This window comes from Protopterus annectens, chromosome 6.part0, assembly GCF_019279795.1.
Source record: "Protopterus annectens isolate FY-2018-M chromosome 6.part0, PAN1.0, whole genome shotgun sequence".
Classification (NCBI taxonomy): domain Eukaryota; kingdom Metazoa; phylum Chordata; order Ceratodontiformes; family Protopteridae; genus Protopterus; species Protopterus annectens.
In genome coordinates this window covers 789,435,610-789,462,476 of record NC_056737.1, presented here as the reverse complement: position 1 = coordinate 789,462,476, position 26,867 = coordinate 789,435,610, and the positions used below count along the sequence as shown (strand labels likewise).

General features: G+C 36.7%; 1 protein-coding gene across 3 annotated transcripts in view; it reads left to right on the top strand.

Annotated features, from left to right (window-relative positions):
* Window positions 1-26,867, top strand: part of RTN1 (reticulon 1) — a 1,542,311-nt gene that overhangs the window by 1,387,092 nt on the left and 128,352 nt on the right. For all 3 annotated transcript variants that reach the window (XM_044074464.1, XM_044074463.1, XM_044074465.1), the window contains one exon: window positions 17,455-17,662. In XM_044074464.1, the coding sequence (XP_043930399.1) occupies window positions 17,455-17,662 (208 nt within the window). The remainder of the gene's footprint in view (window positions 1-17,454; window positions 17,663-26,867) is intronic.

The window sequence follows — 26,867 nt, the reverse complement described above, 5'->3', positions numbered from 1 at the left end:
AGACAATATGTTTTTATAAAAACTGTCATTTAGTTAAAAAAATTTTTACTAAAAGAAAAGCAGTCAGTAAGCCAACATAATATAACATTAAGCACAGAGCCAAGCACAAATATTTACAGTGTGTTACTATGTGCTTTCTAGTGAAACTTTCATGTGAATAGGGGAAGGTGAAGAAAAAAAATGTCACTTAGTTTTAAACCATTTAACCAAAAGACAAGCAGACAGTAAGCCAGCATCGTAAAAAATAAAGCAGCGAGTCAAATTAAATATTTACAGTGTGTTACAATGTGCTTACTAGTGAAAGGTTCATGTTAATGGTGGAGGGTGAAGACCAGTTTAATAACTGATCCATTTTAAAGCACTTTTAAGGTTACTAGTTTCATTGAGCCCACGAAAGCACTCAGATATTGGTTCACTATCTCATCTCTTGTCATTGGTGTAAAAAGTTGTTTTTTTTCATATATATATATATATATATATATATATATATATATATGGGTCTTCTTTATTTGGTCGACTCACATTTGGTCAAAAATTATTTCAGGCAGTACACTTCACTGAAAGCTCATTTGGTCGAAAATGAAATATAGCCCTTACCCCACTGCAGTGCGACCCTGGAGTGAGAATATTAATTAAGGGGGGTGTGGGGCACAGCCCCCCACATAATTGTAGTCTATTTACTGTTATACGAAGGTGTATCCATTAAAAAGTTATTCATATATATACATGAATCTCGAACTGTCAGATCAGCGATTTTTTTCCCAGGGTAAAAAATCACTGATCCAAAACACATACACACAACACAAGCACACCAAACAAACAGAAATCCACACACATACACCTAAAATGTGATACCTAACCCTACACTAAACTATGCACACACCACTAACTACCCACTTACCTTAACCCAAACCCTAACCCTAAGGTCCGTCACTATCGCACACTCACCTCACCCTCTTCCTAACCCTAACTCACTTAAATCTGCCCTAACTCTCATGTCCACTCAATTGCACACACACCTAACCCAAGCCCTAACCCTAACTCACCTAAATCACCCTAACACTCACATCCACACAATCGCACAACTTTCCACCATAACACTGAAAATACCGAAGCAACAGAAACGGACAATCAAATTCTTTCCCTAGCAAAAATTCAACTTTCTGCTGCTTCGATATTTTGCAGTTTCGCAAAAATAAGTTCGATTAATCAGCGTTCGCTTTTTTAAGCATTCGAGGATATAATATAGACCATATATATATATATATATATATATATATATATATATATATATATATATATATATATATAGGTATATGACAATTGGTATGGATCTAATGTTCAACGTATTGACAGTTAAAAATATCTATACACAAACTATTGCAAAATAAGTTACACCAGAAGGGAATATGCCCTCTCCCCACTCTTGTGTGGCCTTGGACTTGGTATATATAATTAGCAGGGGATATGGGAAAGGTTCAGGGGGCTTGCCCTTCTGCAAAAACATTGGTTTAGGATGTGGTTAGGTTTTGTCAATATTTTGTGTTTAGATATTTTTATATATTTTGATATTATGTAATTTTTGAAGGTGTCTAACAGAAAAGCACACTACGTAAAAAGCATACTAATGGCACTTATAATGTATAGAAAGAGGAACATACCTTGCATCTCCTTTTTTCTAGAAGCAAAAATAAATGACCTTGTTTGGTGTAATTTTCCAATACACTTCATTAAAATCTACAGTTTCATCATCTTCACAAAATCCTTGTATGGCTATATTATGTAACGATTTATTTCATTATATATCACTGTAATAATATATATCAATAGTAGATCCAAACTGGAGTCACCACACGGAAAAGTCAAGTAAAAAACGTCCTTTATTTTTCCATAGAAACACAAGCGCTTTCACGTAGATGTACTACGCTTCTTCAGGTGTAAATAACATAAAACAAATTAACTGTTTTTATACATAGCTTTTCGGCGCGAAAATCAAAAGACCAAACTTCAATTAACTGATAATTAAATCAGCTAATGTTGTAATTAAATCGGCAATGACCAGTATTTAAAAAATGATAAAAATTGTGTCTAAACATTCATTTAACAACAGAATTTTCAACAATCTTTAAGTATAGTACATTAAATAAATAGTGCACAGCTAGAATATAATAAAAGCACTACAGCGCTAAACCGCTGCTAGTCTAGTTAACTTAAAGACTGCCAATACTGGCTTACAGCTTGTCAAGCTCATAGTCGGAATATACTAAACCTTCTTTCTTGTTCTGCCTAATGGTACTTCATTCACATAATCAAGATGTCAACTAGTATATTTCAAAAGACATCATTAAATACAGAATATATATTGCCACATTCAGAACGGCTAAACATTAGGAAGTAAAGCGAAATTGCCGCTTTAAAACTCATACCTCATCCTGTAATGTCGTAGGCTTGAAACAATTTAATTAGCTGATGAACCCTTTTGAATAGTGATGTTTAAGTAATGTTGTTAAGGTCTCCACGGAGACGATAAACAAAAAATGTAAAAATGTCAGCTAAGTGTCGGAACTCAACAGTACCTAAAGCATCGCTCACATGCTATACCTTATATTTGGAATTTGCTCGTGTACACAATAAAAAGTAATAAAAAACCGAGATTTCAAAGCAGATGTAAATCTCTCATAAATAGGAACAAACTACACTTAAAATTCTGTATTCAGAATATGACTGACCATACAGGTAAAGCTCAAACAAACAAATACATCAAAATAAAAGGAAGAACAATTCAAAACAACTACTGATCTACATGTAATGTGCCAAAACAAACAATACAAATTTATCAACTGAAGTGCTTGAAAAATACCGCACTTGATTGCTTAAAATGACCCATATGAATGTCTTGTTGGTATAAACAAAGACTAAACAGCTGCTGAAAAAACTGATGTGCCAATATACGATCGCATATATATATATTTCAATCAAAAGGAGAAAAAATATTAAAATCCGTCTTGTTGTCATGAAACCAGACGTCTTTGCTAGTCACTCCTAATGGCCAAGGTCATCTATAGGTTCCTCTAACATTCTCCAAATAGCTATTGCTGTCACGTATAAACCGTATAAAAGAATGGATATAAAAAGTAGCAAATGCGCTAGGACCATGCTCACATTTGCCTGATGGAAGTAAACAGTCAACGAGTCAACTGTGTACAAATCTAAAAAAACGATCATCACAAACTCCTTAACACAAAAATAAAATGAACGTAAATATTAAATACTGAACAGACACTAGCATCCTAAAGTACTATATATGGTTGCTACAAATGAAGCTAAAGCAAAATATTTACTTGAACAAATCATAACAGATTCTCATAAAATATAAATAGAGCTACGAGTCCTCTTTAACCAGGAATTCCAGTGAGGAACTTGATGTCAATAAATTAGTTATTTAAAAAACTGTATCGTCATGGCTGTCCATATAAATGTAATGATGTACTAACATAAAAATGAACTTTTTAAAAATAAAACTAATATATTATCTAACTGAATCAACTTCTAATTCATCAAATTGAAATGTCAGACTTAATATTTATGTTTTGTAATCAATATTTCTTCCGATTATCCAGGATAGGTTTTACAGATACTGAATGATTAATCCCTGGAGTTATGTGCGCCTTTAAAGTCAAAATCCACTTCAGTTCTCTGATGGCTAACTGATTATTATTATCTCCTGCTCTGGGATTTTGAGGTAGCATCTCCAGTACTTTAAAGCCAAAGTTATGGTTGTTATGCTCTATGACATGTTTGGCTAGAGCATTGGACTCTTTCTCTTTCCTGATGTCATAACAGTGGTTGTAAACTCTATCACGTAGCCGTCTCTTAGTTAAGCCGACGTAAAATGCGTCACACTGATTGCATGTAGCCAAATATATCAAGTTGCTACTGTTGCAATCACTAAAAAATCTTGGAATAAATGTAAAAATACCTTCTGGATGTATAAAACTAATACATTTAGATATGTGTGGACACATTGAACATCCACCACATGGAAAGGTGCCCATTTTATCATGATCGATAATACTATGTGAAAGTGTATGTTCTAAACAGAGAATTTCTTTCACATTCTGAGAGGTTCTATAACTGAACCTAGGGAATTCACCCACTATGGTTTTAGTAAAAGTATTGGTAACCAATACAATCCAATTTCTAACAATAATCTTATTTAAATTGAAACTGTCACTAGTGAACTTGGTAACATAGCTCAATTTATCTGTAAACTTATCTTTAACAATAAAACGTTTCCTGTGAACAGCAGTGTTTCTGGCTACAACAGTACCCCCAGAAGCAAAAAACTTGTCCATAACTTGTTGTTTACATTCTGTAAAGATCTTAGAGGGATACCCCCTTTCCCTAAACAAAACCTCTAAGGTATTAAGTTCCATGTCCAAGGTATCACTATGCTTGCATATTCTAAAAATTCTATGCAAGTGACTGGATATTATCCCTTCAAAGGTATGTCTCGGGTGCATGCTGCTAAAATATAGCAGCGTATTCCTCCAAGTTGACTTCCTATATAAAGAAGTAGCGATCCTTTCATCTCTAAGTTGTAATTGTAAATCTAGAAAATGTACCTGGTTACAGGAGGTCTCCACTGTGAACCTTAAAAAAGAGGAAGTAGTTTCCAGTTCTTTAACAAATTTAATACAATCTGACTCAGTACCATCCCATACAAAAAGGACGTCATCCACAAATCTTTTATAGATTCTCACTTTTTTAAAATCTGGATGATTAAATAAGTGTTCCTGTTCCCAGTTATACACTACCAAGTTGGCATAGCTGTTTGCATATCACTGTAATACAAAATCCTTGTATGGCTATGTTATGTAACATTTATTTCATTATATATCACTGTAATACAAAATCCTTGTATGGCTATATTATGTAACGTTTATTTCATTATATATCACTGTAATACAAAATCCTTGTATAGCTGTGTTATGTAACGATTTATTTCATTATATATCACTGTAATACAAAATCCTTGTATGGCTATGTTATGTAACGATTTATTTCATTATATATCACTGTAATACAAAATCCTTGTATGGCTATGTTATGTAATGATTTATTTCATTATATATCACTGTAATACAAAATCCTTGTATGGCTATGTTATGTAACGTTTATTTCATTATATATCACTGTAATACAAAATCCTTGTATGGCTATATTATGTAACGATTTATTTCATTATATATCACTGTAATACAAAATCCTTGTATGGCTATATTATGTAACGTTTATTTCATTATATATCACTGTAATACAAAATGCTTGTATGGCTATATTATGTAACGTTTATTTCATTATATATCACGGTAATACAAAATCCTTGTATGGCTATATTATGTAACGTTTATTTAATTATATATCACTGTAATACAAAATCCTTGTATGGCTATATTATGTAACGTTTATTTCATTATATATCACTGTAATACAAAATCCTTGTATGGCTACATTATGTAACATTTATTTCATTATATATCACTGTAATACAAAATCCTTGTATGGCTACGTTATGTAATGATTTATTTCATCATATATCACTGTAATACAAAATCCTTGTATGGCTACGTTATGTAACGATTTATTTCATCATATATCACTGTAATACAAAATCCTTGTATGGCTATATTATGTAACGTTTATTTCATTATATATCACTGTAATACAAAATCCTTGTATGGCTATATTATGTAACGTTTATTTCATTATATATCACTGTAATACAAAATCCTTGTATGGCTATATTTTGTAACGTTTATTTCATTATATATCACTGTAATACAAAATCCTTGTATGGCTATATTATGTAACGTTTATTTCATTATATATCACTGTAATACAAAATCCTTGTATGGCTATATTATGTAAAGTTTATTTCGTTATATATCACTGTAATACAAAATCCTTGTATGGCTATATTATGTAACGTTTATTTCATTATATATCACTGTAATACAAAATCCTTGTATGGCTATATTATGTAATGATTTATTTCATTATATATCACTGTAATACAAAATCCTTGTATGGCTATATTATGTAACGTTTATTTCATTATATATCACTGTAATACAAAATCCTTGTATGGCTATATTATGTAACGTTTATTTCATTATATATCACTGTAATACAAAATCCTTGTATGGCTATATTATGTAACGTTTATTTCATTATATGTCACTAATACAAAATCCTTGTATGGCTATATTATGTAACGTTTATTTCATTATATATCACTGTAATACAAAATCCTTGTATGGCTATATTATGTAACGTTTATTTCATTATATATCACTGTAATACAAAATCCTTGTATGGCTATGTTATGTAACGTTTATTTCGTTATATATCACTGTAATACAAAATCCTTGTATGGCTATATTATGTAACGTTTATTTCATTATATAGCACTGTAATACAAAATCCTTGTATGGCTATATTATGTAACGTTTATTTCATTATATATCACTGTAATACAAAATCCTTGTATGGCTATATTATGTAACGTTTATTTCATTATATATCACTGTAATACAAAATCCTTGTATGGCTATGTTATGTAACGATTTATTTCATTATATATCACTGTAATACAAAATCCTTGTATGGCTATATTATGTAACGTTTATTTCATTATATATCACTGTAATACAAAATCCTTGTATGGCTATATTATGTAACGTTTATTTCGTTATATATCACTGTAATACAAAATCCTTGTATGGCTATATTATGTAACGTTTATTTCGTTATATATCACTGTAATACAAAATCCTTGTATGGCTATATTATGTAACGTTTATTTCATTATAAATCACTGTAATACAAAATCCTTGTATGGCTATATTATGTAACGTTTATTTCATTATATATCACTGTAATGGTACAACCATTAGAGAACAAAAGAGGAGGAAATGAAGCAGCTGTAAACCGGAAGCAGAATGAATGAGGAAGACCTTGCCTTACTAATAGCAATGACTGTTGACTTCTAGATATTGTAAAGTTGTTGAACAGATTAAGTAACTTCACAGATAACAAAGCTTAAATATTGTGGTTATAACATGCAAACTACAGATTCCTGCCTTCCATATAAGGTATATCATCCATACATAACTCCATCTCCTGGCTTACAAACAGTGAGATAATGAAGTATAGTATGGAGCAGCGCACGATAGAACATACAGGAAGCATAGACCCGCCTGCATCACAGACCCTCTCTTTAACAGAGCATGGTGCCCTTACAATACCCCATTTGTAGAGGGTGGGGAGTCCATTTGGAAGAGGAGTGCAAAATGGGGCAGCACACCATAGTATGTACAGGAGGTATAGACCCACCTGCATTACAGACCCTCTCCTTAAAAGGGCATGGTGCCCTTACAATACCCAGTTTCTAGAAGGTGGGGAGGCCATGTGAAAATGGAGTGCAGGATAGGACAACACACCACATAATGTACAGGAGGCATAGACCTGTCTGTGTTATAGATTCTCCTTAATAGGACATATTGCCCTTGCAATACCCCTTTGAAGAGGGTGGGAAGTCCATGTGCCAGTGGGATTTCTGTCATCTGACTACCCTACAATATATACTGACGTACTGCAAACTGACAAATTTGCATAGCCTACTACTGGTAAGCAGTATTATTGCAATCTTTATGACGAATGATTGTAATTCATACAGCTATTTCCTCTTGCAAATCTTTATGTGAACAAAACTTTTAGAATGCTTAAAATTTGTGCTAAAGTACACAAATAGTACACATCTCTATTAATTATTTATTAGCAGTCTATCAGTGTTTGCTTGTGGTAGGAATTATGGACATAGTCCTACTTATTTTGTATTATAGATGGTAGAGACTGATGAAATAGGAAGTGATTTTTACAATGTACTCCAGATTAAGGAGAGCCATAGGAGGCCATTTCAAAGAGTAAAATATCATTACCTTGTTATTAGTATTTTATTCTGTATTTATTAGTTGAAGTCTTTATTCTTCTTTTAAATGTTTGAAGTCTGTGTGGCAAAAGCGTATGATGTGTGCTAAATGTATAGATTGGCTGTGGTCCTTGAGTGCTGCCTGCATTATTTTTGGTTACATTTAGGGTGAGTGGTCTGTTGTCAGTATAGACACTGTGATCTCTCTTTTTCATTTACGTGTGGCTCGGACGTGAGTTGTAGCTTTTCACTTTGATTGTCTTGCAAAAGCAATAATGTGATTAACAAAATACATTACTGGGGTATATAAAAAGGACATATTTTAGCAAGCAAGTCATCTTTGGCTAGAAAGGAAGTTGTCATCATTAACCCACTTTTCCCACTTTTACATGAGATTGGATCTCAAATTAACGTTGGTCATTGACCAAATTGCCTAAAGCCAGTGTTTGCACTGCCATGGTGCAGATGCTTGATTATATATTGATTTCTGTGTACTGCTGATGCCTGTGTATCACTCAAAGTGATTATTATGATATTGTTACTTATTGTCGAAAAAGTTTTGATGGGGACAGCTATTCTGGCAGTTTGTTTTTCCTCCAAGATTTATTATGCTTCATGCACAACTATTCATAAAAAAACATTTCATCACAACTGATACAGAATACGTTTCCCCTACAACCCACCTGCAATGAAAGAAATACACTTTTTTGCTAGGTTCCTTACATTCTGCTTAAAAAATCAGTATTGACATGTACTGCGTATTTCAAGTGCCTGTAGTCAGAAGCCATACAGAGTAAAATATTTAATTAATGCATTTCAGAATGGCTACAATATTAAGCACAAACAATATTATATTTTTTTCAGCCTAAAGTCTGTAAGTTCTTCTGACTGCCTTGCTTATCTGTATACCATATTATTACAGTACGTATGCTATATGTACTATAATAATCAAGCTGATAAATTTTGTTATGAAATACAATAATGTAGCCTTTCTTTAATATGGTACAAAGGAAAATTATATTCAGAATGTAAGCACACATTAAAAAAATAAGACAAACTGTATCCATGTCAGTTAAACAAACAAAAAATCTTTCATAGTTTTACATTAAGGAATAATCAGAGAAGAATACAGACACTGTGGTTTGATATATCATCTGGTGCTTGCAAACTGTGACTGTAGAAAATGATATGTAGTATTAGTGCCATGCTGCATATCAAGAAGGGTTTCACTTTTTGTTAATAGGGCAAAAAATACACAGATCATTTATTTGTAACATGACAGTTTCCTCCAGTGCATTATGTATTTCTAGGTTCAGCCAAAAAGCTTGCATTCTATGCTGCTGAATGACTATCATAGTTTGCAACAGCTTGCTGGCCCACGAGATAGCCGACCCTGGTTGTACCCAACAGATCTGCTGTGCTACTGCCAAATTACCCTGGTTTCTGTTCTTTAAAGTTCATGTTGCATGTTTGAAGCCACTGAGGACTGAATTTGTTATGTTGCTCAGCCGAGGTTCTTATTATTGTTTCCTTCACTTTATGAAATAAGAAAGAACCTTAATATCATTCCGGTAGTTTCCATGTATAGGCCTGCATACAGTATGCTCCTGGCTGAAGCACTTTTTTAATGGCTGTACTTCATTACACCATAGCTAACTTAATTCAGAAAGAAATATAGAAAGAGAAGGTGTAGGCTGAGAGCTGTGCATTACCCTTTCTGCACAGTACACTTCTTATCCCCCTAGCTGGGTTTGCTCTTTAAATTAGCTCTCTGGCATCAGTAGTAGAATATTTTTTGCTGTCCCAATCAGGCAGTCAAAAGTTACATGAGGGACAGAGCAAAAAATATGGGGCAAAATCTGGGAAATTTGAGAGCTATGGATATAGAAGTACAATATGTTTTATGAGCTGGGTGAATTTTATAACTGCTATTTTAAGTAGACTGTATTGTCTCTGCAGTATTACACCCATGATTTTTCTATATAGTAATTAGTTTACTATTTAATACAAAACAAGTGCTGTGTATTCAAATCCAGAAGAGCTTGGAAGAACCACTTGAGGCTTTAGCAGTTGATACCTACCACTGTGGTCACAATGTCTATTTTGTCCCTTTTTGATATACTTCCTTTTATCTAACATGAACTCTGAAAATAGCAGCAGTGCCTTAAAAATAAATGCACATTGTAAGAAAGATGACAGTCCTGCAGGATACCCGTTTCACTCATATTTATCCTAATATGAGTAAAACAGTCTGAAAGACAGACTAACACATTGGATTCCTGTGTATTTACAGATGATCATATCTACCTATCCTGTTAACATAACACTAAGACAGTATCTGTTTCTGTACAGAAATGGCAACAATCCTTAATGTTTTTCTCCCACAGTTCAAAGGTCATAGACTGTCATTCCGCCACTGAAAGAATATTCAGAAACACTTCAGAAACTGCAAAGCCTATTAGCAACTTGAATGTTCAGCAATTCAGTATAGTGCAGAATAAGCTATGCATTTAATATTGAAATATTGATTTTTTTTCAAAACATTTTATGATAATTAATAACCATTAAGTAAAAGTGATTTTTTTATTAGTTACCAGGACTTTTGTTTGGTTAAGCAGATGGCTCAGAGTACTATGCAAGTGACAGTAATGAGACTGAAATCAAACAAGGAAAACATCACCCCATATACTACACATTACTTAATATCTACCAGACTATATTGTTAGGCGTAAGACTCAAACTCCTTTCCTATACTGAGAGGTTATCAGCCACTGGGCTCATAACTTATAACACTCTGAGTGTTTAGCAATCAGTTTAACACATATTCTGGTATGTATTATCATAGATAGATAAATAGATAGCTTTAGTTTCTAAAAAGGGGTCCCTATTATATCATAGAAAGTACAGTTCATCAAACAGCATTTTGTCGAACATGCCATTCATCGAACTGTTCTTACTGAGATCACATTATGGTAGGGATCTGGAAATTTGCCCCTTCCCCACTGTAGTGCAGTCATGGAGTTGGTATATATAATTAGCTGGGGGTATGTTGGGTTCGTTGAATGGCATTTTCAATGAAATTCTGTTTGTTGAAACGACGGTTCTATGATGTAATATAGACCCATCAAAAAAGGAATGAGCAGCCCAGGAATTTTGATAGCAATCCTAGTAAACACTCTACATAAGGAAATAAAGGCAGTGACATTCCCTTTATTTGTACCATATCCAAGAATAAAAATTATACAGTGGGAGCAGCGTAACTCCTTCAGATCATTGATGGCAACATATGTTGGTTAATACACATTTGAACAGTGTGATAAAGCTATCACTTACTGTACTATCATTTCCTTCCTTACTTCTTGCTTAACTATCTTGATCATCTCTATACAGGCATTAACATCAGGGAAGCCTTATAATTGGCGCCCATAATTCTTGAATTATTCACTGAGCCCTTGCTCTGTAGTACATAGGTTGGTATCTTCTCCCCTCCAGGTCTGCCTCAAGTGCCAGCACCCTCAACATAAAGAAATCATCAAGACAGTGAGCTGCACAAACACACTGTCCTGTCAAAGTATGCTCAAGAAAGTGCATATTCCTTGGGTATGGTTGATAAACCTCAATGGAAGCAACCAGGACACCATATCCATGTCAGCCTTTGCTGGCCATTGGTGCCTGTCCTCATCAAATTATTAGTAGTCAACCATTAGCTAGGAGCATATAATATACATTAGTAAACTGTTCTGGTAAGTGGTCGCTCACTAATTCATAGTCTGTGAATGACAATATCTCAACCTATATTCCTCATCAAATTTGTTACAACCCAGTACCAAAAGGAAATCATTAAAATATTTCTGGGGGAAATTCTTATAAGGTCTAGTTACCCTTCTGTTTCCAACTTCTTTGTCTGCTAACTCTTGTAGGATATGAGCTCTACCTTTTACAGAACCTGAGATCTTTGCTAACACCCTAAATCTGACCATTGCTGAAACAACTGAAACTGCCACTGAAATACTTAGAAAGCCTATCCAATTGTTTCACTGTCCTTAATAAATAAAACCTGTCTTGTGATATACCAGTTTTGACTTGTTTGACTCAAGGCATCTTATGCCAGCAGACAAGGATAGCTGCCCACTTTCCATTTATTTATGTATGTATGTATGCATGCTCATTAACCAGGGTAGCACTCTCACCAGTCTTGACCATTCGCAGGCACAGCCTAGGAAATTAAAATTACTAATCATGAGAGATACAATTGAAATGGCTAAAATATAGTATATACAACGAGGCATAAATTGATAGGAGGGGGCTAGCACAGAGCTGAATAGGGGTAACATAGGGATTGGAACTAAATTATCTGTTGGTGAAACAGGTGCATTTGGCTTGTTGAAGTAGTTGAGATTTTAGATGCTTTCAGAATGTGGTAACATTGGTGGAATCTCTGAGTTACTCAGGAGACTGGCAAAGAGTTGGTGCTAGTAGAGAGAAAGTGTGTTTGATGAACTGGAGGTTTGATCTTGGGGTAGTAAATATGGGAGTAGATTGGGAGTTTAAACGTAGATTGTAAGTGGGGACATTTTGTGGAGTTTAGCAAGGGATGGAGGCCTGTTGAGGTATAACAATTTAAACAGTTGATTTTTAAACATGAGGTTGGCAGTTTGTTTAATAGGAAGTCATTTAGCTTTGTTTAGTGTTGCATTGGTGTTCTTGTGTAGGAGGATTGGTGATGAAATGACAAATGAAGTTGGATGTGGTTTGTAGGGAAGTAGTGTTTTTTTTACAGAGACTCAGGCAATGACTGGAAGGCCATATTCAAATTGGAAGAGTAAGACTCCTTTCTCTATAGAAGTCCTAGCCAAGCAGGGGAGAAACAAAGATATAGTTTCGGACGAGAAGAGCATGGATGTTTTTTTTCCCAGAACTGGATAGCTTGCTTCCCACATTCCCCATTAATTCCACCTTTCAGAATCCCCTGGCTTAAAAGGTCTTTCTAGCCCATGTTTGCCATTACTGGAAAGTACTGCATGCTGCCTGTTACATCAAATGTCAGGGTGATTCACACAACACATAATGAGTACTGAAGTCCCCAAAATGATAAAAATGACACCTCTAGCTATTCGTGCTTTGCATTCAGCAGTGTTTGAACAAGTTGCACCTTTGTATTGTGAGAGGTTCCTGACATCTTTCAGTGGGGTGGTCTCCATCATAGCAGTCAACCAGATTGCTCTGTGTCTCATGTTACACAGAACAGCCTTCTTAACTGCGCTTAATTGTGTAAATGTAACGTATCAAATTAATTTTTCAGCAGATAACTTTTTTAACTTTCAGTTGTAAATAAGTGGGTAGACCCCGGTATTAATACTTTTTAATTCATAAGGCAATGAAACAGGTAAACATCACCACCCAGTTCTTGGCCTTAATTCTGGACAATTTCTGTTTGCCTGATTCCACTCAACCTGTCACCATACCTTTCACTTTAGGATTAGCTCTTTCTAAGTTTCTTTTCCTTGATTCTTTGTCTAGCAGGAAGAAATAGATCAGTATATATTCTTCCACACTTTAAAATGTCTTGGGAAAGCCATTTCTATCAGTGCCACTTCTTCCAGAATCATCCCCTGAAACTTTGCGTTCTTGCTCTTACCTCCACCTTGTCACAATATTCCTTTGTCCCTGAAAGCTCTAAATAATTATTTATGGACCAGCTTCTTATCCATGTGATTATCTAGTTGCCATCATATGTTCTGCCTTTTTCCTTTTTTTTCTTACTTTTGAATGCTCTTATTTTTCTGCCAGCTCTGTCCTTTACTCTTCTGCCTCCCCACTTTTCTGTCATCTTCTTCTGACGCCCACATGTCACAAGGGATTTTTCTCCACTTAACATTGCACTTACTTCCAGGAATTCATCAACAGCAGTTTAGGACTTGACTCTCTAGACGACAGGTAACATTCGTCACCGTATCACCATCTTGTCCGATGCCCCTACTTGCTCTCTCACTGCGTAAATATTTCTGAATATATATTTATTTTCAGAATAATCTTTATCTTTTCTATTCAAAGTTCTTTATTGCTTTCTTGATCTGCTGGAGATTATTAATCCATTCTAAATGCCTGTTCAAATGTTTGTAATGTGGAGGTTTTCTTCCCTAGACTTCCAATGAAAAGGGCTTTGCACAGCTAGAGTTTCCGAGTAATCAAAGGCAAATAAAATAAATGTTTCTTGCCATGTGTAATCTCACCAACTTTTCTTTCTGACTGCATCACATTTTCATTTGCAACACCAGTAAAGCATGGCGCTCGTTGATCAGACCACTAAAGTACCTTGCAAGTGATGACTTTTCTTGAATGTGCATTAGCAGCACAACAGTACAATAAAGCTGAATTCAGTAGTTACAATTTTTTAAGTCAAAATGAACAAGAATGTTAATCATCCTCTCATGCCTATTTTTTTTTCATGCCTCATGCATTTCATATCTAGCCACTTCTGTAACTGATGATTCAGTCTCTGATCCCTCATGCTGTGTGTGTACTGTTTAGTTTTTCACTTTTGTGGGTACAAGCCCTGAGTGGTGACACAGATGACAATGAGCTAATAATGCCTGAACTAGTGAGCGTAGAACTTGTACATAGCAGGGAGGTTAAACAACCGGCAAAACATATGTACAAATCAAGAGCCATTCTTCGTAGTGTGGCCTACTCAAAACAAGGTAAGCCAGAACCTTTACTGTGTGATATAAAAATGTGCATTTTATACCCTTAGTTCTACATTTACATGTTACTTATGTAACCAAATCAATAACATTGTGCCAGTACATGATTTTCATCTTCTCCATTGTATCCGCCTATTTTTTCTCCTCATCTTTTATCTGATAGCATGAAAAACACTTTTGCTCTCACAAAACTACTAGTATGTTTGCTAAACAAGCATTATTGTATAATAAACTGCAAGGAGCCAAAAGACAATAAGTTGATGCCTTGTACTTGAATTTTAGATGTAATGGAGGTGCACCCACAGAGATATGAGCAAACATATTTATGCATGGTAATGAAGAGATAACTGCTGTTACCTCTTGTGTTGCTGAAGTGAACCCAATCCTGACAGTGGGAGGTATACTAGCACATGCATGGATTCATGGACATGCATATATGTATGCAAATATGTATGTGTGTGTGTGTGTGTGTGTGTGTGTTAGTGTAGTGAAAAAAACATTGAATCCATCTTAGTGAAATTTTGACATGAGAGCTAATGGGGATCTTGTGGAGATGGGAGCAGCAAGTCTGTGTCTCTGCCACTCTGCATTGTCAATAACTTTGGACTCAATGAAATAGGTTTGGTGAGTCATAGATTTACAAAATTCTGTTAGACCATACCATCTACACGTGATCAATACATATATACATGTACCTTTATATGCGTGTGTGTGTCTATTTAATTAGCTATATATTAAAAAGCTGTTCACTTGGCATGCATGTGTGCGTCTATATTTATTTAATTAGCTATATATTAAAAAGCTGTTCACTTGACATCAGTGAGATTCAAACACAGGTATCTAGGTTTATATTTCAGGGCCTTAGTGACTCTACTGTTTAATTGCCAAGTATAGTTGCATCACTACGGATGTACTGCTGTTAAAGTGTAAGGTGTGAAATAAGTTACAAGATATAGCTTAGCATGATGTAGGTAATATTAGTATAGCCCTTCCACTGCACTGCAGGCCTGTATGCAGGAGAGGGGCAGTGCAATTTTTCAGACTCAAAAGTTCTCTGTGCATTTTTTGTGCACCTTGAGAGGTAGAAAGCACCCAAAATGTCAATGTATATTTACTCTTCTAATACACTGCAGACAGAGTAGCTGTGTTTCACTGTGCAGTCTTTCATACCAGTCTTGACATGGTTTGTAACAGTGTAGAAGGTATAGTTATATATTTTTGGTGTTAGTCTTCATCTGCATAAGAGATCAAATATGAAGAAAATTCACCTTCATCCCTGAAAGTTGTATAATTTTTTTTTCTCCTGCCACGTCTGGTGTGAAATCACCTTGAAAACCAGTTTGTCAGTTTTGTTGATTTCAGTAATGAAATGACAGAAATGAGTAAAGCATAACTGAAGAATTACTTCTCATTCCGTTGAGAAGGAAGAGATATGGATGATGCCTGTATCATTTCATATACCCAAATTTGGACCAAAAAGCAAGAGTTAAAGCTGGTGAGACTGCTATAACTATGACATAAAATGAGGTGTAACAACAGATACACAGGGACAGACAGCTGACCAGAAAGTAAAGAGATAACCTGATAGGTACATTACTGCAACTACATAAAGCTGTGTTATATGTGACATATTAACATACTGGAAAAGTTTTTTTAAGCATTATTTGTAGTTTTTCATAATAAAACAGCAACATTCAATGAACACTGGAATAAAGCAATGGGTATTCCAGCTATAACAAAAACAGATGTTTTCACCTCATTGTTTTCATAAGCAGCTTAATTTACATTAGGATACCTACAGATTACTGATTTTGTTATAAGCTATGGATGCCATATGGCACATAACACCACGCTGATAACAGATAGTATCGCTGTCATCCAGTGCAAGCTTTGCAATATGATTTAAATATGGCCAGTTCTTACAAGACGTGTATTTAAGAATGCTTGCTTAAAGAAAGTTTTAATATGGGCTAATGAATAGCTGAGTTGGAGGTTTAGCATAACTATACTGATTAAAGAATAAGGAAGTAAACTGGCAAGGAACTTCAGCAAATTTTGAATCCCGTTTAATTGATGTGAAGAATACCTAGGAATAAGACTGATAGTTTTGTAGGTTTTTACTAGGCAGTGGTTTTGCACAAAACAATCATTTGAAGCTCAGCCAAGTCAATACCCATTACATGTGAAGAACTGCAAAACTCAGCCATGATGGCATTCTTGGATAATTTTGTTTTTACCAATGCCACTACTGAAGACACTTTTTATTTTAATATTTTTTCAGTTCATTAAAATAAATAATTATATGCTATTATTAAATTTACAACCTCCATTTGAACACTCTGATGTATTATCTAGTGTGCTATGTCAGTATTCATAAAATCAGCAAAGAAAATTATTGACTGCTGTAGGTGAAAACTGTATCTTCCTGCATTTCTGTTTGATTGCAGTAGAAATGTGAAGCAGTTACTTTGGAGAAGAGAGTTGCCTGTTACTCATTTTGAACTTTAGGTTTCATCACATTTTATTGATTTTGTTGAAAATAATACAACTGGTCTATTAACCTAAGGTGATTTTTCCAAACTGCATATGTACAGTAAAATACAATGCCTGTACTGTAAGGTGGTCGTTAGTCAATGCATAATACAGTCCTGTTCCTGTATAAAAAGCTGTTAGCTATTGTGTATGCATTTCTTGCAGTCAGTAGGACACTAATTGTGTGAGTTTTTCATGTTAATTGGGCATTTCTTGTTTCCGCAGCTATCGACCTGCTGTACTGGCGTGACATCAAACAGACAGGAATCTGCTTTGGAAGTTTACTTCTGCTTCTCTTCTCTCTGACCCAGTTCAGCGTTGTTAGTGTTGTTGCATACCTGGCACTTGCTGCACTCTCAGCAACCATTAGTTTCAGAATCTACAAGTCAGTGCTACAAGCCGTGCAGAAAACAGATGATGGACACCCTTTCAAGTATGTATTTATCACTTATGCAAGGAATTATGACCTGTTGTACACAAAGAATGATTTAATGCAAAAAATATGTATGCAAGCTTAACCACTTTGATAAGTAAAAAAATACAGAAATTATACTGTCAGTTATGATGGTCCTAAGTAAGCGAAAGTCAGAAAACACACCATGGTTATGATTGTATATAAATTCTGATTGCTCATAAGCTGAATTCCACTGTAGAGTTTGAAAGCTAAAGGTGAACAGGCTACTAGGCACATCACTCATGGAGTGAACTCCAAAGACAGTAAAAATCACAGTTCCAATGTACAGGTCACTGCTAAAGCCACATCTGATGTACTGTGTCTAGTTCTGGAAGCCATTCTGTGAAATGAAATTAGGCAAGATTGAGAGATTTCAGTGGTAAATGCTAAAAGGAATGGAAAGCCGGGTATAAGAACAGTCAGGAGACTGTGTCCACCGCACAAGAGAAGAAATAAAGGCTGGGATTTGAATGTCATTGTTAGGGGACAGGTGATGAGTGACAATGAAGAGGAAGGACAAGAGAAGGAGACACAAGATGCAGCCAGGAGGGAAATGGTAAAGGACAGGACTGCTGAAATCCTCCTTCAAAGATCAGGTCCTTTCAATGTGATGTCTGCAGCAGAGGTATAATCTAAATATTCAGATGTTTCGAGGGGCATAGCATGGAAAAGATAGGGCTGGGTTAGGAGAGGAGTAGCTGTGTATGAGTTAGCTGCAACTCTCAGGCAGATTCAATAAACCATAAGTCTTATCTTAGCAGCTTTAGAGGAACATATAGTTTATGATGAAAGTTAGGTTACAAAGATTTGTGGTAATAAAATACAGCATGGAATACTGAGTCTCATTTACTGTCATATAATCATTCCCCTGCTTTTGAATGGTCCTTAAAAAGGTTAGCCTGTCTTCAAATCTGTAATCATCCCAGTGTAAAAGATGAAGAACTCACCATTTAAATTATGAGCTATCTCGATTCAACTAGAGAAATAAAAGTATAAAATCTGTTAAGTTTAATGCTTAAGCAAATGGCTCGGAATACCATTAAAGCAAGTAGCTTAAATGAGATGTGAGCCTGTCTGTAGCACCTTTATGACAGGACTGACTCAAATTGTGTCTGAGAGTTGTTTAAATGGCATAAAGAAACCTAGGACTCTGTGTCTCTTTGTACTGCTACTGTGGATATTATTAATGGTAATGATATCTGAATCTAGACACCCAACAGTCATGATTAGCTCTAGGTACACTTGACAGCTGCATGCAGTTTAATGCTAAACGTGGGCTTTTACTTCTTTCTATTGTACTACTATAAATGCCACCGGTGTGATGCCTCAGGAACCTGGATATGTATCCATTTCATATTACACAAGTCATCATTGCTTTCAGTGGTAATGAAGAGCCTAACCATATGGTCAGCCATGAGGTTCCACGCTCTTGATTGCTGTTTTTGTGTCCACTCAAGTGAGGGATTTAAAGATAAAAGGTTTTAATAACGTGATAAGTAATAAACCATGAGCTACACCCAAACATCTCACTTCAGACTTTAAATATATGACTCAAGCTAAGCATAACAAAGTGATGCCAAAAAGCACAGTTTAACTTGGTGGTGGCTAACATATGGTCTAGTAAGAGAGACAGTCACAAGATCACGTACAAAAGTTGCCAACATGCAACTCAGGTAGACTCCTCCTGGTAAAGAAAGGGCGGTTGAGTAGAATCAATGATTGCAAAGTCATCCCTAGTGAAACAGTTGGCCCACAGTATAAACCACTGGTAGTCACAGTCAGCTGCAAGCAGTGGTCAGAGAAGGCTCTAGGGTCAACCAAGACTAGGCTGAAAACCTGGAAGTTGACTGGAGAGAAATCACAAGAGTTCAAGGAAATACTCAGGACTCTAGCACCTCAAGAAGAAGAGGAAATAGGTGGAGTTGAAGAACGGCAGCACCACAAAACAGCATGTGTGGGGACTATAGAAAAGATATGTGGTCAAGCCAGGTATGAAAATAAGGTAATAGGGAATAGGGAAAGCTGGTGGAGGAATACAGAAGTCCAGGAAGTAATCAAAAGAAAGAGTGCAGGAACAAGTGGGGGATAGAAAAGATGGACCAGGCAAGGAAGGAATTCAAATTAGCTAACAAAGAGTCTAAAAGAGCAGTTGCAATAGCAAAGAGCAAGGCATCAGAGGCACACTACCAGCTTCTGGAAAATGACTCAGTAGATAGCATAAAGAAACTGTAACAGGTTGCAAGGCAAAGACTGAAAGAAAAAAAGGCAGTCCTCAGACACCCTTCATAAGGGGTGCCAGCAACAGCCTGCTCACCAGTCCACAGGACATCAAAGGCAGATGGAAGGAGTATTTCCAGCAGCTTCTGAATGAAGTAGACCCCACAATAGCTGTACTGCTCCAGTTGCAAACAGGAGTGAAAGAGGAGGAGCCCACCCTAGAAGAAGAACAGCACTTAGAAAAATGAAGTCAGGAAAAGCAGCGGGCTCAGATGAGATCACAACAGATATGATCAAGATGTTGGGTGACATAGGAGAGAAATGGCTCCAGAGGATAACCATAACTGTATGGAGATATAGACGTATCCCAAATAACTGCAGAGCAAGCATACTAGTGCCAGCATACAAAAACAAAGGGGCCATTCACAACTGTGGGCACTATAGCGGTATCAAATGCATGTCACACCTCGCGAAGGTTCAAGAGAGGATGACTGATAAACAAATACATACAGTAGTCAAAAGTAAGATGGGAGATAAGAAGTTCAGATTCAGATAAGGATGCAGCACAACTGACCCAATGTTTGCAATGAGGCAGATAGTTGTGAACAAGCTACTGATGATGAAAGAGTTCAACTGAGCCTTCCTAGACTTATAAAGACATCTGACAGGGTTCCAAGAAAGATGATTTGTGCACTCCTGTAATGTTTCAAAGTCCTAGAAACATTGGTAGAATTAGTGCAGGCTATGTACAAGGATCAGCTGATATGAGTAAGAATAGTATTTGGACTCACAGAGGGGTTTCAGTAGTGTGCATCAGGGTTCAGCTCTGAGCCCTCTGCTGTTAATACTGATGATGGACTACATTAGCAAACAGTTGCTGTATGCAGACAATGTGGCATTACATGCAGGCTTTTAAAAAGAACTTCAGCAGATGATAGGGGACTGGAATGCAAAACAGAAGGCACATGGGATGAAACTGGTACAGATAAGACATTTGCATTGGCAGTTAATGGGGGAGATCAGAAGAAGATGATCATTCAGATAGAAGGTAAAATAGTGGAAGAGGTTAACAGCTTTAAGTATCTTGGAGGGGTGGTTTAGGAGAAGGAAAGTCTGAATGAGGAGGTCAACGCTAGAATCAGATGGGGTGGCAGCCGACTGGCAGAGTGTCAGGGGTAGTGTATGACAGAAGAATACCTAAAAAGCTGAAAAGTAAGGTATACAAAACATTGGTGTGACCCGTACTATGGTATGGTTCAGAAACCTGGGCAGTGAAAGCATAGCAGTTGAGGAAGTTAGAAGTGATGAAGAAGAATTGCCTCAGATGGATGGTAGGGTGCACACTGTGAGACAGATGAAGAAATGAGGACATCAGGTTAGACACCCGAGCAGCTCCAACTGCAGAGAAGGTCAAAGAGAACAGATTACAGTGGTTTGGGCACATGTGCAGGAAAGAAGACAATCTGGTGAAGAAGATTTGGGACAGACAGAAAGAAGAGAAGAGGAACTGAGGGTGTCCAGCAAAAATATGGATGCATTGTGTAAGAGAAGACCTTCAACAGTCAGGCATGACTGTCGAAAAAGGTAGGAGGGTGGCACTGAATCGAGAGAGATGGCAACCGTTGACATGACAGCCCAACCCCATGTAGAAAAATGGGAAAAAGGGGTTGATGATGATGATGAAAAGGTACAGTTTAATGGTACAGTAAAATGTGTACAGACTTTCACTCTGGTAGCTTAGAGAGATAAAGCCCTCACTATGGACCAGCCAATCTGCATTTTATTAGCAGCCTGGGTGACTGATGCAGACGCAGGGAAAGAAGAGTTTTACTATCCCTGGAAGGGATGGTGGGAAGGGCAGTCCTGTGGTTGTCTCTTTCAATGATTCCATGTGGAGGCCAGGGATGTCATGTTGAGGAGCATTGTCCAAGCGGGAGAAATGGTGGAGCCACGACTGAGCTACTGCAGAGGCAGATGTGCTATGCTACATGTATCCACTTCATGCTTACACTTTGGATTTACTACCAGGGAGGGGGAAGGGAGAAATAAGGGTTAGTCATATAATAAGAAAAAAAAAACCCTGCTTGATGAGGACAACAGCAACCCCTGAGGACAGTCTTAAGATCATTGTTGGTCCCAGCTCAAATTCGCACATTGGACCAAGGGATGATTGGAGTGCCAGCAGAGCCAGTGAAGAATGTGGGGCACTGGGACAGCAGTCAGGGTATAAGAGAAAGGGAGAAAAAAAAAGAGTTAAAAAAAAAAAAAAACATTTTATAGGTGCTATAATTAAAATACAGACTCTGTTCTAAATTGGTTCATAGGTTCAAGAGTATGTACTAAGCTAACAATGACGGGGTCTTTTTAAGCCTAGCAATGCATCCCGAGTCTCCTGGCAAGTTCTGGTACCCTTAGTAAGTGTAAGCAAGGGCTTAGGAAATGAAAGATTTACAAGAAGAGGCCTGGGAAATGTTCCAGAGAAGGGGTAGTCTTTGGGATAAATACTTGTCTCACCAGCAGGTCCTATTTATATCATAGGCAAGGTTTAAGCCTTCAAAATGTGAAATTCTGGTGCTGTTTGTTTTGCAGATATGTAGGAGGTCCATCAAGGTGGGGCCCGACAATGTCCTGTATGACAGGCATAGATCTCCCCTAAAAGGTCTGCAGGAGACAGAATACGGGGATAGTGCTTTGAAGTGGTCTGCATAGGACATGTTATTTTTGCACTGTATTTTTTAGTGAGGAACCTCTGTGGATGCTCCAGTTGTTGGATGTGTCTGGTTTATTACATATCAAAGGGGGTATTGTACTCAATGTTAGGTGTGATGAGTGCCAAAAACAGGGGTTCTCCGTGGACCTAAGTGCCATACCTTTGTTTAGAAGTTGCACAGCATAGAATGATTTCCTCACTACTGTAGCCATGTGATGGTCAAAGGTTAGATTACTGTCTTCCTATGCCCCAAGTCCCTGACTATTCAGTCAACTTTTAGGGGTGTGTTGTCAGTACGGTACTTACCAAAGGTGGCTGACTTCCTGAAGGGTACTATCATGCATTCATTGGCATTTAGTTTTAATCCATGACTCTTACAACAGTTATTTCTCTGTCAGCACTTCTTAGAGAACCTTAGTTTCCGTGAGGGATTCTATGAATGCTCCAAACAAATTTGGTCAGTCAGAGGCCCTTGACATTGGCTTTGACTTCAGAGAAACTGATGCACAAAAGAGTGGTCCCTAAGGGACTTCACTGGTGACTGACCTCTTTGTAGAGGTGGACTCCCCTATTGTAAGTTCATGGGTCCTGTCTAAGAAACAGCAGTCTATCCACCGGGTGACAAAGATTTATACCTATTTAATTTCCAGGGTCTGTAGATAGCCCACCTTTATGCAGACATATGATGGTTGCCATTCTCCAGTCACAAGGCACAAAGTCTGTTCTGAGGCTATGGTTAAGTAGTGATTCCAGACAGCCTGATAGGTCATATTTCACATTATTTAGAAGGCAACCTGGGATACTATATGGTCCTATCAATGCAGTGTTTTTAGCTTTAGAGCACTTAGAGCATTGAGGACCTGTTCCCTGGTAATATTTGGGGGACTTATATTTGAAGGTATTTCCTGAAGGGAGGTTGTGGGGATATATATATATATATATATATATATATATATATATATATATATATATATATATATATGAGATAGAGATATTATTCAGCTGTAATTAGTCAAAGTAAATGTTCAATGTGTGCTTATTAAGCACTAGCAATTACTGTGCATGTTCTGCGTAATAAGAACTGCATTTATAACAAATGGTTACAAGTGTAATATACATATGCTGATAATACTGCACATGTAAATGCAAAACATTTATACCAAGCAAGGTGACTAACCATGCTAAAATATAGTGCATAAAAGATGTCTCACATTGGCAACTGTTACATTAACAGATGTGAAATAATTCTAACAGTACATGGAGATGCTAACTACCTAAATATTGTTTAAACATCTTTCTCCTTAATATTTTCTGACTGAAACCCTTGGATTTTACTGAGGCTAGTGCTAAATATGTAATCTTTTTTGTTTGTTTATTTGTTTTGCTCCCTCCAGGGCTTTACCCATTAGCTTCTCTACCTGCACCCTATTGGCCCATTTTATCTGGAGGGAAGAGAGATAAGCATTCCTAGAGTAAACAAGAGCCCTGTAGTCCATTAATTCCTACCCAGGAATCCCACTGGGCCCTCTATTCTCTGACAAGTGTAGGGTGGCAGGAAGCAGGCCAGCTTCCTGATCCTGAGGGGCAGCATATCCTCTCCACCTGAGATCTTCCATTCCCCCCCCCAAATGCATTCAAATAGTACAGCGTTGGTAGACTCACAATACACTGGGTGTAACACCTAGTGCTTCTGGTAGGTGTCACTCTTGTAACAAGCTTGAACTGACTCTCTCCTCTCATGATGGATGAGTCATCAGTGGCTGAGCTACTCACTCTCAACCTCCCTGGCCTACTCCTTCAGGCACCCAAGCCAATAATTGAATTTGGGTCACTTACATCATAGCCTCAGGATATGGAATCGTCTTGTCATTCCACTGAGTGGGAGATGTTGTGCCCCCTGATGTCTGCACCATCATGCAGTAATTCTGTAAACTTCTACCCAGTGTTTATAATACATAGTTGCCGTGGGTGGTATTATGGAACTTGACATAAAATATTAACATGTTCAATACCTTAATATGTGCTATTAAATACATTCCTACAGTTACACAGAGAGTTTGTTGTATTCAGTGAAGTCTGTAAGAGGTCAGATATTTAAAAAAATAAGAATTTCCTCCAATTAAGGAATATATCAGTACTCATGAAGTGTTATGCGAGTCTCAGCAAAGTTTTAGAAAAGGATAGTACACTTACTGCTATCTGTTCAGTTACTGATGTTATCTGCTCAACTCTAGCAAAAACTAACTTGGCAGAGCGATTTATGGAAATCTTAAAACAGCTTTTAACTGTGCAGATCACCAGTTTCACTTATATAAATTATAGTTGCTGAGATTTGGAAGCTGTAATAAAAAGGACAGTTACCTTACAAGGAGAACATTTAATATTCAGTCAGGTAATTTGGTTTTCTACCTCCGCTACCCTTAAAACTGGTGTTCCTTATGGTTCTGGTTTGGGGCCCCTTTTTTCCATTTTTATAAATGGTATTACCAGCTCATTTCTAGCTTTTGCTATGCCCTTGCAAGCAGATGATATTATTGTTAGACATAGTCCAACTCTCCACTCTGTAGAAAAGTATATACGGGATGCCTTCAACCACAGCAAAACAGTTTATATTCTGCTTGGACCTAATAGATAATCGGAACCCACTGCTATGATTAATATTCTCAAATTAAAGAGCAAGTGAGTAAAAAAGCCCATAGCCATATACACATCATACTTTTATTTGATCCAGTCTTGTCATTATAGATCTTACAAAGCAAATAGTGGATACATTGGGGAAAAAAACAACTTACGGTATTGTATATTATGTCTAATCATCCAACGTTAGAATCTAAAAGGCAATAGCCAGAAATGTATTAATTCCTAAGCTAAAGTATGGTCGCACTTTGATTGCACTTCAGTCTTGTCCAAACACTTTTCTAATCAATGCCTGATAAAAATACAGATCTTGCATAGCCAGTGCAGATGGGAAACTCAAAAGTACAATGAAGTGCCAAGCTCCATCCTTCAGTGGTTTATTTTACAGTTTTACATTTCATAGAATTGTTGAGCTTGAGCTTATGATGAAGCTTTTTAGTGCATGATTTTAAATGAAGAAGAAATCTAAAAGACATATAAAACCCTCAAAATGGCTGGGTAGATGGTGAACGCAAGTGAACAGGATGCATACTTTTCTAACCAGCAAGTAAATGAGCTCACTTTACCCCTGTTTTATGAGAAAGTCTTGGACGATATCAAATTTTACATTATATCAGCACTTAAAATTAGCCAGCAAATGACAGACAACACAACAAACTGCTGCTAAAATCAAAGTGATCAAGGACACCCTAACTGAGCATTCAGAACAACTTCAGGGCCTGTCCAATTTAGTAAAAAGTATGCAGTCAGCTATAACTTTAGAAAGTGCCATTGAGTCACTAGAACTGAAATGATGGGATTCAGAAGACAGAACAAGACAGAGAAACTTGTGGTTCATGGGAATTATTGAAAAAGACAGTGACTACATAGCATTTATAAGGGAGAGGGTCGCTTAGTGGACTAGTCTGTCATCTCAAGAAATTCAAACTGAACGGGCAAACCAAGACTTTGTTCCAGTAAGTGTAAGAAGAGGCAGCCCCTAGCCCTATACAGGTCAGAGTTTTGGTGTTTGTCAAGAATGTGAAGATTCTGACAGTCTTCTGAGGCATCAGGGAAGATATTTAAATATCGAGAGAGTGTTCTGTGACAGTGATTACTGTTTTAAGATGAGGCAGCAGAGAAACCATCTTTGGCCAGCCATTTGTCTTTCAAGGTAGTTAAAATTAAAGTTTATGTTGTTATATCCTACCATTTTAAAACTTTTTTCAGGTCAGACAATATCTTTTTTGAATTCTGAGAAGGCCTAAAACTAGTTGGAGGCAATGGTGTAGGATGATGAATCTCTTCAACTTTTTTGGTTTCATGTCAAGAAACTAAAAGAAATGCTGGTAGTGAGATCCCTAAAACATTTCCATTTTTAAATCAAGGCTGAAGTACCGGGAAAGGCTGTCACTTCCCTGCAGCCTCACAGCAAACAGGAATCAAGGTGAAGATTTTGCATTGTGTCAAAGACTGTGAGCTGGCTTTGCAGTCTTGCAGAGACATATTTGCCGAATGCAGTGAAGCTTTTTACAAAAGCTAAGTTTTTTGGATTGTGCTGATGCTGGGTATGGAGTAATATGTTCTTTGTGGGTGTCAGTTGTTATACAACTTCTCTCTTAGATGAGGGCATCCAGTTTC